At 37.6% G+C, this 15,980-nt stretch overlaps 1 protein-coding gene across 1 annotated transcript; it reads left to right on the top strand.

The window, feature by feature from the left end:
* Positions 1-626: 626 nt before the first annotated feature.
* Positions 627-14,644, top strand: espnlb (espin like b). Its single transcript, XM_082171850.1, has 10 exons — positions 627-1,083; positions 1,367-1,557; positions 4,672-4,858; positions 4,971-5,153; positions 5,275-5,406; positions 11,270-11,386; positions 11,467-11,605; positions 11,733-11,854; positions 12,579-12,752; positions 12,862-14,644. Exons 1-10 carry the CDS (start codon positions 790-792, stop codon positions 14,347-14,349), a joined length of 3,027 nt encoding a protein of 1,008 aa, XP_082027976.1. The 5' UTR covers positions 627-789; the 3' UTR covers positions 14,350-14,644.
* The last annotated feature ends 1,336 nt before the right edge of the window (positions 14,645-15,980 follow it).

Genomic DNA, 15,980 nt, shown 5'->3' with positions numbered 1-15,980 from the left:
AGGTAACTACATGGGTAAAAGGTTTAGGGGTAGGTTCAGGGTTAGTACCTAGTTATTACCCAGTTATTATTATTACTATAATAAGTACATAGTATGGGAAACGGGACTGTAAAATAAATAGCTACCCTATTTTTTTAAATCTAATACTTATTGTAATTAATGGGGTTATTATTCAAAAATTCTATGTGTTGACGTACATTTCAGGCATTGTCGCTTTTCATTCACTTTGAATTCAAAGTGTTGCTATTATGACCTATCTCCATTTAAAATATGAGTGATTAAATATGTATAAAATTCGTAGAATAACTTTCTATAGCTAATTTAAATCCCGAATAACACATTTTCAGATGAGTCTCTTGTACTGGGATTCTGCTTTGCTTTTGCTTGTCATCTATCTAGCCCCAGTGGGCAAGTACTCCGCTTTGAATAATTTTACATGTTGTGCAATGACAACTAAATTAGTAAATGTTTCTATTTATTTCCCTTAATAACACACTGATGATACATCATCACCCAGCACATGCTAAACTTATTGTTGCACATTGTTCTTAAGCGGAGCATCTTCTCCCATCATCCTACTTTGTTATTGTATCTGAGAATATAAGCAGATATAAATGTTCAAATGAGGGCTCTCGTTACATTTCTGGCTCAGCGCTATCCACCCCCTTCATCTCTCCCATGGACATCTGTCAGCAAGCTCAGGTATCATTTTAGAGAGGGAGCGAGAGAGATAGTTGGGTACAGCCCAAGGACCCCTGCCACTTTTGTTTCGACTTGCCGAGGTCTAGCATGGTGCTCCACAGGGCCATTCAGGCAGCTCGTGAGGGGGATGTGGAGGCTCTGAGGGCCCTGCATGTGTCCGGATGCCTCAGTCCAGCCATCACAGACACCCAGGGAGCTTCACCTGTCCACCACGCCGCCCGCTGCGGGCAACTGGGCTGCCTGGAGTTTCTGGTAAACGAAGCTTGTTTCCCCTGCCACACCTGCACGAGAAATGGAGCTACGGCCGCCCATGATGCTGCTGCCACCGGGCATGTGCGGGAGCTGCAGTGGCTGCTGAGATGGGAGAAGTGTGGGATTGAGGTGAGTGCCATGATCTATTGAGAGAAAAATTACATTTGACAGCGGGATTGATGGCGTTCTTGAGGATGGGCTGCTGTGTCAGTTTCCTTTACTGTCAATTACACAGGTCATTGATGATGGATGCACAATGGAAGCAAAGAAGCACCTATTATTAATATCACTGATCGTATAATGGCGTATGAGTGTATTGAAAGGTCATTGTGATGTACTTACTATGCCCATAATTCAGAACTCTTCAAACTGGGTAATGGATGCTGACGCCTGTCTTTGTTTTGGCCTACAGGACCGTGATGGCGAGGGAGCGACGGGCCTGCACCTGGCTGCCAGGTTTGGCCATGCGGAGGCAGTACAGTGGCTGTTGTTTGAGGGAGGCAGTACAGAGGCACAGACGCATTGTGGAGCTCGACCTGTCCATTACGCTGCAGCCAGCGGAGATCTCACCTCCCTCAAACTGCTCATGTCCAGCTCCCCACGGTGAGGCTCACTGTCTGTTACGCCATCCCTGACTGGCTAATAAGCTTCCGCTTTAATTCACCTTTCAGTGTACTTTGAACCTCAATCTTGTCAGAAGCTTCTCGTAATTTAAAATCGTTAAACTACTGGCAGACTGCTCTTTTGAAAATGTAGTTGGGTACAAACTGCCAACAAAAGGTGTTTCAACTACATTGAAGCAATTCTGTCATCGTTTACTGACCCTCATGTCCTTCAGACTTTTCTTCTGCAGAACACAAAAGAAGATATTTTGAAAAATGTGTTTTTGTTTTGTCCTCATGGGAGTCAATGGTAACCAAAACTGTTTGGTTACCAGCTTTCTTCAAAAAATCTTCTTTTGTGTTCTGCAGATCATACAGGTTTGGAACCGCATGAGGGTGAGTAAAATTTGGACAAATATCATCAAAATTGAACATAAAAAAACATAAATACAAATTAAAAGAATATAATTTAAATACTTTATTATTATTGAAAACGATAAAGAGCAGCAGCATATAAATAAAAAAGAACAAACGGTGAATTTTTAGCTAATTGGTTTCTTTATACGAACTAAAACTGATTCACATTTATGAGAGAGAACTGTTTAGGATGAATCGATTTATTTGAATGAATCAGAAATTTGAATGCCACACATATGAGAAAGATATAAAAGCCTACAAGAAAAAATGGCATTCTTTGGTAAATCATAATTATGACAAAATGTCAAAATTGTGACATACTAACCCCCGGTTTCACAGACAAGGCTTAAGACTAAAATGCATGTTTGAGATGTTTTAACATATCTTAAAATATTGTTTTGTCTCAAGATTCACACCAGTAATGTTTTAAAATACATGTATATAAAAGCTACTTAAATGTCCTAATTGAACTAAGGCCTAATCCTGGCTTAATCTAAGCCCTGTCAATTATGAGTCAAAATTATGACATAAAAACAATAATGACATAATGAAATAAACAGTCATAAAAATTTCAAATGTTAATCTCATAATTGACTTAGTATTTCAATATGTTGACTTTTTATCTCATAATTGACTTAGTATCTCATAATTTAGACTTTTTATTTCGTATTTATTACTTAGTTTCTCGTAATTTCTACCTTTTATGTCATACTTATAACTGTCATAATTATGATTGACCAAAGCATGATTGTTTAAGTATATTTTCGTTCATCACTACTTTAAATGCTCCACATAACTTATGTTTGCGTATGGGCAAAAGTATGAGTCATCATGCTTAAACAAATACACATGAAGGCAGCAGTTTAGAGTCAAGTTGCCATTCCTTGGGAGCTGTTACTCATCAGGGAGGCTGGGAAAAGGTCATCTGACACATGTCAAACCCACCATCTGGGCTCTGTCTATAATACATGAGGAGCCTCTTACCTGCCACATGACGCCACCTGTGTGTTTACTGTACATCTGCACAACCACCAACTTCTACTTAATGATGCAATAGAGCGTATACCTCTTAACAGCTACGTTTACATGCAACCAAATAACTGTTTGTGAGCTCTGAATGAAATTTTGATCGGATTGCAAGGGGCGGTCGACCTGAAATAATCAGATCAATTAATCATGTAAACGCTTGAATCTGACTATTTTCTCAGATTCAAAAATATCTTTCACACACTGTATGCGCTGTGCTGTGATGCGTATATTTACATACGGTTTACGTCTTACGAAGGTGAATGGTCAGTGGAAGAGACTAAATATACTAAATATTTGCTAAAATTGTACAAATATATTTTTCAGAAAAACAATTATACTCTTTCTGAACACAGCGACTGGGCATTTTGTTTGGAATAGGCTTACATGCAATACACATGTAAGCGAATATGTGAATTGGATTGCAAAGTTTAAGGTTTGAATAAACAGAATTTTCTGAATTGGACTGGATTCATTTCAAAGGATGAACATTATTGTATGTGATGTAAGCATATCTGACACCCTGTAGTCAATTTTATCCCTTAAAACTCATCTTTGATCACCAAAGTTTTTGAAAAAAATTATTCATACCTTAAAATAGCTTTAATGCAACTCCATGTCTCATTTAGTATAGGCCTAAGCGGTTCTATAAATATGCAAATTAGCCCCACCTCCACTCACTCACACCAGCTCAGAGATCCACTCGTTGACGATCACACCTTGACCTGATTGGTTACAAGGTAGTTTGTGACGTCAGAAACACCAGCGATTTCAAACTGTGTTTTTGAGACTCTCTTTTTTTCACTGCAGTTTTAAGCAGAAAATACTCAGTAATGGTGTTGACTTATGAATTTCGCTCATAGTTTGTCTTAAAGCATATTAAAAACACCACATAGAAATATAAACAACATTAAAAGCTGTATTTTCATCATAGGGGGACTTTCACTGGTATGAGCTGTAGGTCGAGTTGAACTCTCCCAGCCATTGACGGGATTTTCCGTGTTTTCACTGTTATACGGTAGAGGGTGCTATTATCTTCTGATTCTGAAAAAGTACTGAATCTCCTGATTCTCCGAATCCAAACACGTCCGAGGAAGATGCAGAAACAAGCGATATCATATGTAGGCTAATCATATGCATATGTAAAATAACGTGACATTAAACATTAATAATAAATAAATAACATTAATATTAAACATCATATAAATCAAAACATAATGTTAGGCTACTGAATGAAATGTCGACCCAGGATGAGCTACAGGACTGAAAGACTCGATCTCCTCCATCTATGTTTTGATTATCATTCTGAATTCGATCCAGTCGTAGTCTTTGACAAAAACGTGATTTTTTTCCAGCTTTTTGCTCAAAATGTTGCTTTTATATGAAACTTACCCACAAATGTTGATAAAAAAAAGGAATGCAATGCATGAAGATAGAATAAAACAGAGCTGCGGCTCTGTTTTTTCCTCTGATTTATTGCATGTTCAAATATTCATACAACAAAATATTATGGGGCACATTCAATTTTTGTGAAAATTATAAAAAATGCTGGTGGTGGCTGGCAACTTTCTTTTTTTTTTCTTTCTTTTTTTTATGGTGGCGGGGAAAGAGTTAAGCAAAGATTTATATTATGCTGTAGTCTAGGTGCAAAGTCTAAAATGTATTTGTCCAGGTGTGTGGACTGCCAGACAGGTACTGGGGCCACTCCACTGTATCTAGCCTGTCAGGAGGGGCATCTGCATGTGGTTGAATACCTGGTGAAGGACTGTGGTGCAAATGTCCATATGCAGGCCAAAGATGGCATGAGTGTGTTGCATGCAGCTGCCCACATGGGACACTACGCCTTGGTGATCTGGCTGGTGAGTTACAGCTGCTTCAGTCACTTTGGCATGATTTCCCTCAGGTTTTATTGAATATATTTGAGAGTTGTGTAAGAGTTATCACTGACTCTGTCTCTATGGGTCTCTTTAGGCCTCTTTCACGGATCTGAATCTGTCCTGTCAGGACAAGGATGGAGCCACAGCACTGCACTTCGCCGCTAGCGAGGGTCACCATCGCATCGTGGAGCGTCTCTTACTCATGGGAGCAAAAGTCCTGAAAGACCTCTGGGGTGGGACCCCCCTGCATGATGCAGCGGAGAATGGAGAACTGGAGGTGTCTGTAAACGTTCCTTCAGTTCCAATCACAGATCCTTATCATGACAACTCTGAGGATTACACAGTTTAAGTAGTGTTTGAAGGTTTTGAATGACAGCTGTAATCTCTCGTTCCCTCAGTGCTGCCGAGTGCTGCTGAACAATCACATCAGTCCACTGGAGAGAGATTCGGATGGGTTTACTGCAGTGGACCTGGCAGAATATAATGGCTATCACGATTGTGCCAACTTCCTCCGTGATGCAGATGCTCATGTAAGATAATTAGTACTTTCCTCAGCACAACTTCTTTAACTGCAAGAACAGTTTTACATAGATAATTCTGTCCATTTTCATACAGTTTCTTCCGTATACACTAATGTTCAAATATTTGGGGGTCAGTAAGATTTTATTTTCATTTTATTTGAAAAAGAAACCCCACTTTTATTCAGCAAGGACATATTAAATTGATCAAAAGTGACAGTAAAGACCTTTATAATGTTCCAGCAGATTTCTATTTAAAATAAATGCTGTTCAGAACTCAAACAGTCCTGAAAAAATGTATCACGACTTCCACAAAATTATTAAGCAGCACAAGTGTTTTCAACACTGATAATAATAAGACATTTTTCATGAGCATCAAATCATCATGATTTCTGAAGGATCATGTGACACTGAAGACTGGAGTAATGATGCTGAAAATTCAGCTTTGCCATCACAGGAATACATTTAATTTTAAAATATATTAAAATAGACAAGAGTTCTTTCAAATTGTAATAATATATCACAATATTACTGTTGATCAAATCAATGCAGAATAAAACCTGAACTGTAGTTAAGGCAAATTATGGATACTGTGTCATATTCCACACTTGGATAAAAAAGTTTTCCTCATTTAATTATAATACTTAAGTATACCAATTAATTACATTTACTCAAGTGCTTTACACCCATTAATATTGCAAACATTGACAGCTGATGGTCTGGGTTTTGGTAATGCTCCACCTTGTAATAGCTAACTGTTACTGCCACCTACAGGCAAACACTCCACTCCTCTTGCATGAATATATTTGAGCTAATGAAATAGTAGCTAATATTGGCTGAGTCATGCTACAAAATAGAGGACAAGGAACACATTAAAGTGCATTTATTAAACCCCACACTGCGACCAACTGATTCATTCCTGATGAAGAAGTTCTCCATTATTTATCAGATATGGGCCAAGATATTCTTCACAGGAACATTCAGAAGGCTAAACAGATACCTTTAATCCTTTAATAACAGAGGCATCAATAATTTGATTATAATTTGATCCACGATTCATGGATCAAAGGTCTGGTCTGGATTCATTCCAGACCATGAATCTGCTAAGAGTAAAAGTGTTGACAAGTATGTATTTATTCTCTTGGAGAATGTTGTCATTTTAAAAATGGTTCTTGTGTCATCTAATCTAATGATTGAATTGCCTAGTCCCTTTTTGTGCATTTGTAGACTGATTAATTAGAATGTAGCTGAACATTTTATGTCATCCATAACTTGAGTGATAGACAAAAGGTCAGAATCCAGTCGAGAGAACTCAACGATGAGCAAGACTTCTGATAGTATCATAAACACCAATGCTCTCTACATACAACTCACTTAATACTTATATTTCAGCTCCGCCTCCTTTGTCACTTCTTTGCAAAAGGGCATCAGATATGTCATTTGTTCATAAATGAAGTGGAAACTATGCAAGCGTCACCCTTTCTTTTGATAGCATAACTACGATGGCATATTAAAACGTTATGGCTTGACACAAGCTGATTAGCAAGATACTCAGTACTGTCTGGTTGGCGCATGAAGGACCTATCAGCTATCACTCACGCCCCTCTCAGCATGAGCTCCAGAGCCCCAGGGGTGAGGACGATATAAGATCCTCAGTCTCAGGTGTCAGGTAGAGGCTCATAAACGCAGTCAGTGGTTTTGTCAGAGGGCATTTTACTCCTGTGTGATTGGAGTCACTCATGCTCAGTCAATCCATCACAAAGCCGATGAGAGAGAGATGTGCCGTTCTCACCAGTTTGTGTGCCGATGTTTTGTTTGTTTATGCTGGCATGGCTTCAGTGTGTACGGGTGTCCCCAAAGGAAAGTGTGAGAAGCACAGTGGGGTTCTTGACAATAATTATTGTTTACAGGAGGAATAATCATAAGATCAGTTTAATTTTTTACAACAGAAAGCTAATGGAGAAAATGGCAGACATAATGCAAAATAGACGAGTTAATTCTAATATAATTCAAAACATTCACTCACAATATTGGCACATGGAACTAAAAAATAATCTTTTTTTCAATTTATTTTACAATTTGTAAAATAATTTTATAAATTACACTTTTCTCTACAGCATATAATCTCCAATAAAACCCTTTTTAATTTGGCATGAAATTAAAAAAATATATATATATTTTTAAATAATATAATATAAAATAATATAATTAATATAATATAATATATAATAAAATAGAGCCTTGTAAAGTACCTGCAAATTAATATAATTGATATGTAAGAATTGCTTAATCTATTCATCTATCTATCTATCTATCTATCTATCTATCTATCTATCTATCTATCTATCTATCTATCTATCTATCTATCTATCTATCTATCTATCTATCTATCTATCTATATATATATATATATATTTATACAGTTGTAATCAAAATTATTCAACCCACATTGCAAAACAGGTTTATTGGCAAAATGTACAGACTTTCAGCTGTTTGCAATGAACAAATCAAACAAAAGTAATTGAAATAGCTCAACACAACAAATGTTTCAAGTGGTTTCCGCAAATTTAACTGAAAATGCAACTTTAAATGACTCAAAATTTGAATGTCTCAAAATTATTCAACACCCTGAATAGAATCCCTCACAACAGCACAAATCTTCAAAACAGGTGTTTTATCAAGCACACCTGATGCAACTAATCAAGGGCTTCATTAGTTGCACAAGGTGTGCTTGAGCTAGAACACATGAAATATCTGAACTGGCTGGAGTGTCACGTTTGACATGTTAGAAATATGGCTAAGTCAAAAGAATAATCCAAAAAGTTAAGAGAAGATATCATCACCCTTCACAAACAAGGAACAGGATACAAAAAGATAGCGAAGGCACTAAATGTTCCTCTAGAGACACCGTTGGAAGCATAGTTCACAAGTTCAAATTTAAAGGAACAGTGGTTCCACTACCAGGATGGGGCAGATAAAGGAAGCTATCAACGGCTGCAACCAGATTTCTGAGAAGGGTGGTTCAGAAAACCCCTCTTCAAGTGACTGCAAAAGACCTGCAGCAAGATTTGGTGGCAACAGGCACTAAGATTTCTGCTGCACAGTAAGGCGTGTACTAAACGCATGCCAGAACTCCAAGACGTACACTACTACTGACCCAAAAGCACAAGAAAAGTTGGCTCCAGTTTGCTCAAAATCACATAAATAAGCCACTGAGGTTTTGGGATTCTGTTCTGTGGAGTGATGAAACAAAACTGGAACTTTTCTGCCCTATGGATCAGTGATATGTCTGGAGGAAGAAGAAGGAAGCATATGCTGATAAGAACACTCTGCCTAGTGCCTACAGTTCAGCATGGTGAGGCTCAGTGATGCTCTGGGGCTGTTTTGCATCCTCTGGCACTGGAAAACTGCAGCATGTGGAATGCAAGATGGATTCACTGTAGTGTCAGCTGAAAACGTCATGCCGTCAGTGAGGAAGCTAGCGCTGGGGCGTCATTTGACCTTCCAACAGGACAACGATCCCAAGCCTACTTCAAATTCCACCAAGACTTGGTTGCAGAAGAAGTCCTGGAAGATTCTACAGTGGCATCACAGTCACCTGACTTGAACCCCATAGAAAATCTCTGGTGGGATTTGAAGGCGGCGGTTGCAGCATGCACACCCACAAATATTACTGAACTAGAGGCCATTGCTCATGAGGAATGGGCTAAGATTCCTCAGAAACATTGCGTTATACATTATACATCTCGTTTGTAGCAAGTCATAACAGCAAAAGGGTGTTCTACTAAGTACTAAAGATGCTTGCCATGAAGGGGTTGAATCATTTTGAGACTGCAGAAGTCGAAGTTGAATTTGGGGAAACCACTTGAAACATTTGTTGTGTTGAGCTATTTCAACTACTTTTGATTGATTTGTTCTATGCAAACATTTGAAAGTCTGTATGTTTTGCCTATAAACCTGATTTGCAATGGGGGTTGAATAATTTATTATTATTTATTAATTATATATACAGTATGGAATAAGTTGTCTGACAATTGAGGGAATTCAATTTAAAACTGTACAAATTTGAAAGTAAAATGTATGTTTACATTAATGTTTCCATATTTAATAAAAAATCTATAAGTATAGCAATATAATATAATAATACAATAGAGCCTGCATGAATTGCCTGCAAATGAATAGAGTTGGTGTGATTTGATGCTTAGATAGAATTGCCTGATCTGTTCCTCCTGCATATGTAATCGTCTGTGTAACTGATGTGTGTTGACCTCTTTGCTCGCGGTCGGTTGAGGTGCCTGTGACAGAGAGGTATTAAGTGAAGCTCGTTTAAATTTGCGTAACAGCAAATTAGTTACGGATAGATACTAATGTGACACCACAATAGAGATTAGAACTGTCTGTTCATGTTTGTGTATCGATTCACCATCAAGACCTGTTCTTTGGTCTTTGCTCTTTTGTGGAACTGAAGTAATACTCTTACCACATTACAAGACATTCAGAACAGCAAATAGTGTTTAGTGACTGTAAAGAAAAAAAAGAATAGTGAGAAACACACACTTGTGCTTTGGTGAAGCATGGCAAGGAACGTGTGCTGAGGAACGTGTGGCAGCCTTTAGACTTTTAAACTTGTAAAGAACAACGGTTCACCTAATCCCACCCTTTAATTATTTATACTTTACTATGAAGACCTCCTGTCTGAGCTCACTGTTTATAGTGTGCTGATCCTTAAGCATTTGGCCACTGGATGGCTGGAGCACTGATGCTCTCATTACACTCCACTGTTATACTTTGTGACGACTTGACCGGTGAAGGTGTGGACTGTAAGTTATTTCAGATTTTATATATAACATTCTTATATATAACTTCTCTTTTATATATTTTATTATGTGAAGCTTATTAATTAAATGTGTAGGATTTTACACATTCACTGAAAATAATACTGCAAAGAAAATAATCTTTGAAATATCTTCAAAATAACTATAACATGTATTGCTTCTTGGTTTGAGCAATCATATAAGAGTTTTTCTTGGGTGTTCTCAGTAATGCTTCTCTAAAACTGTAAAAATCAATATCAGATTACAAAACAACTGCCTTTGGGAAAATATTGTGCATATCATGAATGTTATCAAGAAAGACTATATTAAAGCATGACTAATAACATCCTGTCATTATGGTGTACATAAATAGTTAGGTAATAGATGAAAACATTTATGCTCAGGAAATATTTATTATTATTATTATCATTGTTGAAAACAGTTGTGCTGCTTAATATTTTTTGTGGAAACCATGGTCATGGTTTTCAGGATTTTTTTGATGAACAGAATGTTCAAAAGAACAGATTTATTTGGAATTAAAAATCTTTTGTAACCTTAGAAATTACTTTACTGTCAATTTTGATTAATTTTGTGCATCTTTGCTGAAAAATTAAGTATTATTTTATTTTTTTAAAACCTGTACTAATGCCAAAATGTTTTATGGTAGTGTATGAATACATGTATACAGTGCATTGAAAAGGTTATGTCTTCATTTTCTGCTGCTGTAATGTAACTATGGCACATTATAAATGTTAAAAATAATTTAGCCAGCTTTAAAAGCAAGAAGAGAGTTCGCTAATGGCCATAAAAGAAGTCAATCACTGCAATTGCAGGTATGGGTCATTTGAACCATCCGATCAGATGACTGAACTCTATAGGCAGTTTTCCTTTGTTAACTAAGTGGGAGGTCTGCTATGCTAAACAGTTTGAGCTCCTGTTTCGCTCGCTGGGGGGCAGATCGAGATGTACATTGTGCTTCAAGACCTGTATTTTACTATTTTACTTACTAATACTGTGAAGAAATTGAGTTTTAATTTAGTTCTTGCATTGCTTTGCTCCAGCAGTCTGCAGACTTTGTTCTCATAGAGGAGGAAAGGACCTTGTTTAACACAACCAACCCCTACCAGGACATTAAGAATCAGTCCTGTGAACATAGTAGCCGGATGGAAAATAGCAAGGTGATGATTTTTAATTATAAACAAATATGACAAGACACACTTGTTTTTAATTGCTTCGGCTGTTTTGCTGTTCCTAGCAGCCGGTGAATGAAGTGCCTCCCCAGCCCCGGCCCTCTCCAGCATGTCTGGATTCCTCAACCGCAATACCGGCCTCCTCACAGGCTAAGAAAGCTGGAGCTGGAGCTGGAACCATTCAGCATGTGCAAGTGGCCTCTACAGGTGAGAGTGTATGACCCTGCATTTGTTTTTACAGACCTTTACAGACTTCTAATTGACAAAAAGGTCAACATTCATAATAAGAAAATATATTTCTAAAATTAATTCATTTTCTGTCTTTGGTATATAGTTGTAACTTCATTTAACATGAAGAAACACCTTGAGGAAGAGGAAGCGGTTTTATCTCATAAGTCCATGAGGTCACTGAAACAAGCAGGAATCACAGCGGTCTTCACTGGACAAACAATAAATGTATGTGCTAGCCTTAACATTTAAAAAAGTCAACATGAAATCACAATTTACCCTATGTACTTTTTTATCTTTCAGGTCTTATTGTCCTCACATCATCAGTGCATATTATTCCAAAGAAAACAAGTTTCTTCATAATTTGTCATCAAAATGTAATGACTTAATCTGCCTCTGAAACCTATATTTGAAAGCCTGTTTCCGCCAGAATTCCAAGGGGAAATTTTTTTTTGATATAAATTTGAAATTGTGAGAAATATATGTGTGTTACAAACTTGTAATTCAGTGATAAAAGTCAAATCTCAAAATTTTGAGATATAAATATAAAATAAAGTCAGAAGTGTGAGAAACTGCCACAGTTTTATTCTGTGGCAGAAGTAAGCTATTTTACAGTATAGGCTTGGACTTACTGTATTGGGTAATGCAGCCTCTTAAAAATCTTGCCAGTATGTATAATTATTGCTCTGATGCACATTTAACTGGACAAATCATATGAAATAAATCAGTAATTTCATTTACAAGTTTAGCACTTCATTAGAACTTTCTCAAAAGTGGGTGTGATCAGTGTTTAAAGAGTGGAGTGGTAAATTTACATTCAGGTCTGAATGTACAAATGTAAAATAGTTCGCAAATGCCATTTTATTTTGATTTGAAGTGAATGTATTTATTTGCAACTGAGACAGTATAGTGATATCATAATATGTATGAGTTTGTATGAATCTGTTTCCAGAAAGGAGAGAATGGAATTGTTCCGCTTGCAGAGTTGGAAGCAAATCTTGCTGACATTGATTCTCTGATCCCGACCCATGATGAGAACGGGAGGCCCATTGCTGAATGGAAGAGGCAGGTTATGGTGCGCAAACTTCAGGCTCGACTGCAAAAAGAAGACAACCCCTGCAGAAAAGTAAACTGCTTAAACCCCTCCAACATAAAACTGTATTGCTAAAATGTCCTTCCATAACACACCATGTCATATGACAATATGACAATAACAATTGTTTCGTCTTATACAGGACAACGGTGATCAAAATATTGAGGTGGACGGTTGGAGGTATTCCCAAGTACACAATGTAATTTTGGGCCCCTTTGGAGAACTGCTTACTGAAGATGACCTGGTCTACTTGGAGGGACAGATCGAAACAATTTCCCTTAAAAAACGATGCCAGGCCTATGAACTAGAGCTTGCCCGGCTGGCGGAGGAACTTAGGGCCATCCTTCCTGCTCCTATCGTTAATATCACCGTCAACACCCAGTGCCAGCAGCTCCAAAACATGGAGGAATCTCTACCTCTTCCTGTGTGGTACAATCGGATCTCAAATATAGTAAAGAGCATGTCACTGCTCCTGACAAACCTCTCAGAAACAAACGGCGAGGATGGGATCTGTAACACGGATCTGGCATCGGTCTTCACATACCAGCCAGAGAGGCAAAGTTCAATCAGAGGACGTAGGCAGAAGGTGGAATTGGAGATCCAGCAGTCAGGAGTATCTGTGAGAAATCTGAGGTCCAACTTTGAGGGTCAGATAGGAAACATCTACCCATTTTCTGGCCTTTTAAACAACACATCTGACACAAGGCAGCAAAAACTGTCTACATCAACAAATCGAAATAATCAGTCCGTGGGGACAATCCAAAGTCCTGACATAAATCACGTTAATGACAGTGCCATAAAATGCCAACAGGCACCGGGCAAAGATGCAACTAAAGTGATGGAGACCACTTGCTTGCGGAAGGAGCGTATCGTTGTCCTCTTTTTGAGCCACTGGAAAAGGTCTGCGTATGCAATATCAATGCGAGCCAAGATAAAACAAGAGCTTGGCACTCTTACAGGAGAAGGAATAACAACTCCAGTATCCAAGCCAGGAACCAGATCACTGTATCATCTCTACAGGCAAAGAACCGCAATAGACAAGATGATTGGCAACTGGAAACGCATCGCCTCAGGGGTCCCATCACGACAGATCCGGAGCCTTCAGAGGAAGCGTGTGACCTACTCGCCCGAGCAGTTCCTTCCTCGCGTGGACGGCGCTCCTGTTGCTTATGACAGCCTGACCCTTGACCTGTTTATGCTCGGCTATTTTCACATTCTCGAGCAGGACCTCCCAGCTGAGGAGCGCAAGATGAGGCACCTGTTATGCTTTGAGGTGTTCGACCACATTGGGAACTTTCCCTGGGAGACAGTCCGAGACTTCCACCGGGCCGTCCTCAGGGACATTGAAGCTGGGAGACGTGAGTGGAAGGATGGTTTCGAGGACATCAAAATGCAATACTTTGGGAATAGAGAAAATGGGATTTTCAAGGTATCTGTAAAGGATTCTTGTGCCGAGGTTAAAGTTGTGCCACAACTTATCATCGAGAATACCATACCAATTGATGGAGGACATCTCAGCAGAGATGGAAGCAATGATTTCTCAATTTTTAGTAATGATGAAATTTGTAAATATATTGATCGTAGTTTCACCTTCTGGAAGGAGAAAGAAGCAGAGTTGTTTGATTTTTGATATTTTTCAATGCTGTGATGGTTTATACTGTATATGAACACAATATAATTGATAATTTTTTGGAATACATTTTTTTTTTTTTATAATTGTTTGGACTTACTTTGAGGCATTTCAAATACAGATAAACTAATGTCAAGAAAGACTTCTGTGTGTTATTTAGTACTTTGTAATGCAGTATCAATTAAATATTATGTACCATTACATAATGATAAGAATCTGGCCAAAAGAGTCTTACAGCCATGTGCATTTTACAAATTTTTATGTTTGACCTATCTCTTTTATAAATAAACCTTTGTTTTGTTTGAAAAACCTATTTCATGTGATTAATCACTTCTGAGTCCCTTATAACTTGCTGTTACACTTTCTTTCACAAGAAACAATTTGACCTTCAGTACATTAATATACATGTACGGCAGTGGGTGAAATGTGTGTGTGCTCAGCAGGGATGTTGGTCTGAACACAGCCCTGAGAGAGTGGTGAAACATGTATAGGATGGAGTGTAACACATTATATAACAGCAGTGCTACACAGTATAGTCTAACACGAATAACACTGAGCATACACCTAAGATAACACATCTACTGTACATAGAAACAACAAATCACTCAACACATTTTATCAAGCAAGAGATGTTGTGTGTTTTATAACATCACTTAAAAGGAAACCTTAATTCAGGTTAAGGAAATGACATTTGCTGTGGCATGTTAATGCTCCTAGCTTGTAAACACCATTCTCCTGCTTGACATCAGAGTAACAAGTACTCAACTGCAGAAACCATTTACTTCATGGCAATTCAAGCTCTCTTACCTTGAGATAACAGTACAAAACCGATATAGAAAATCACAAATTTGAACATATAGTCTTCTCACAATATGCTGTAATTGGACATATATCAACATTATGTTGCAAGCACTCATTTCATCATCCATATCGAAATATTAATGATTTGATCATAAAATTCTATTTCATATGAGTTACATATACATGCTATTTCTATATATTAAATAGAACAGTAGGCTAATTGTATACAGTACCTGGTTTGCATCCTATCTGACAATATACAGACTTCCACGCCCACCTTATGTTGTATCATATCCAAGAGCATCATTCAGTATAACATAAAACTACTAAGAGTCATTATACATTCTGAATGATGTTTGTCAGCGTCATCTCCAGTAAACATATAACCTAGTTTTCTAATCTTTTTTTTTTTTTTTTTTGCCCCAGGGCTGTAGATTATGAAGAAAACTGCAGACAAACAGACTTGTCAGGGTATACATAACATGCATTGACGTTTTCAGGACACAGTAATGATCTCACCACTAATATTAGGCACAGCCTTTAATTTAATTGGGATACATTTTAAAATGATCCTCCACTGTTGCACGAGATTTCTGAAAGGGTTTCCATTTTGTTATTTATCTGCTGAAGAAGAAGAAGAAGAAAAAAACATCATCAAATATGTCTACTTTAAAACTTTGCTCCCTAATTTTTCATCTCTTCAGAGTTCAGACTACAATGTACTGGAAGAGAAAGATTTATGAATACAATAGGTCAAAAAAGGCATGTTTGGTGATATAATTTGCATATTATTCTGCTTGCAGTTTTGTCTTTGACGTCAAAACAAAATG

Source organism: Leuciscus leuciscus, assembly GCF_965113295.1.
Source record: "Leuciscus leuciscus genome assembly, chromosome: 6".
In the NCBI taxonomy this organism is placed as follows: Eukaryota; Metazoa; Chordata; class Actinopteri; order Cypriniformes; family Leuciscidae; genus Leuciscus; species Leuciscus leuciscus.
Note: the sequence above shows the minus strand (reverse complement) of the source record. Positions and strands in the feature narration are given on the sequence as shown.

Coding starts and splice junctions, on each gene's coding strand:
- espnlb (XM_082171850.1), top strand. CDS start 790: ATGGTGCTCCACAGGGCCATTCAGGCAGCTCGTGAGGGGGATGTGGAG. Junction 1,084..1,366: donor GGGAGAAGTGTGGGATTGAG/GTGAGTGCCATG, acceptor TTTGGCCTACAG/GACCGTGATGGCGAGGGAGC. Junction 11,387..11,466: donor GCCGGATGGAAAATAGCAAG/GTGATGATTTTT, acceptor TGTTCCTAGCAG/CCGGTGAATGAAGTGCCTCC.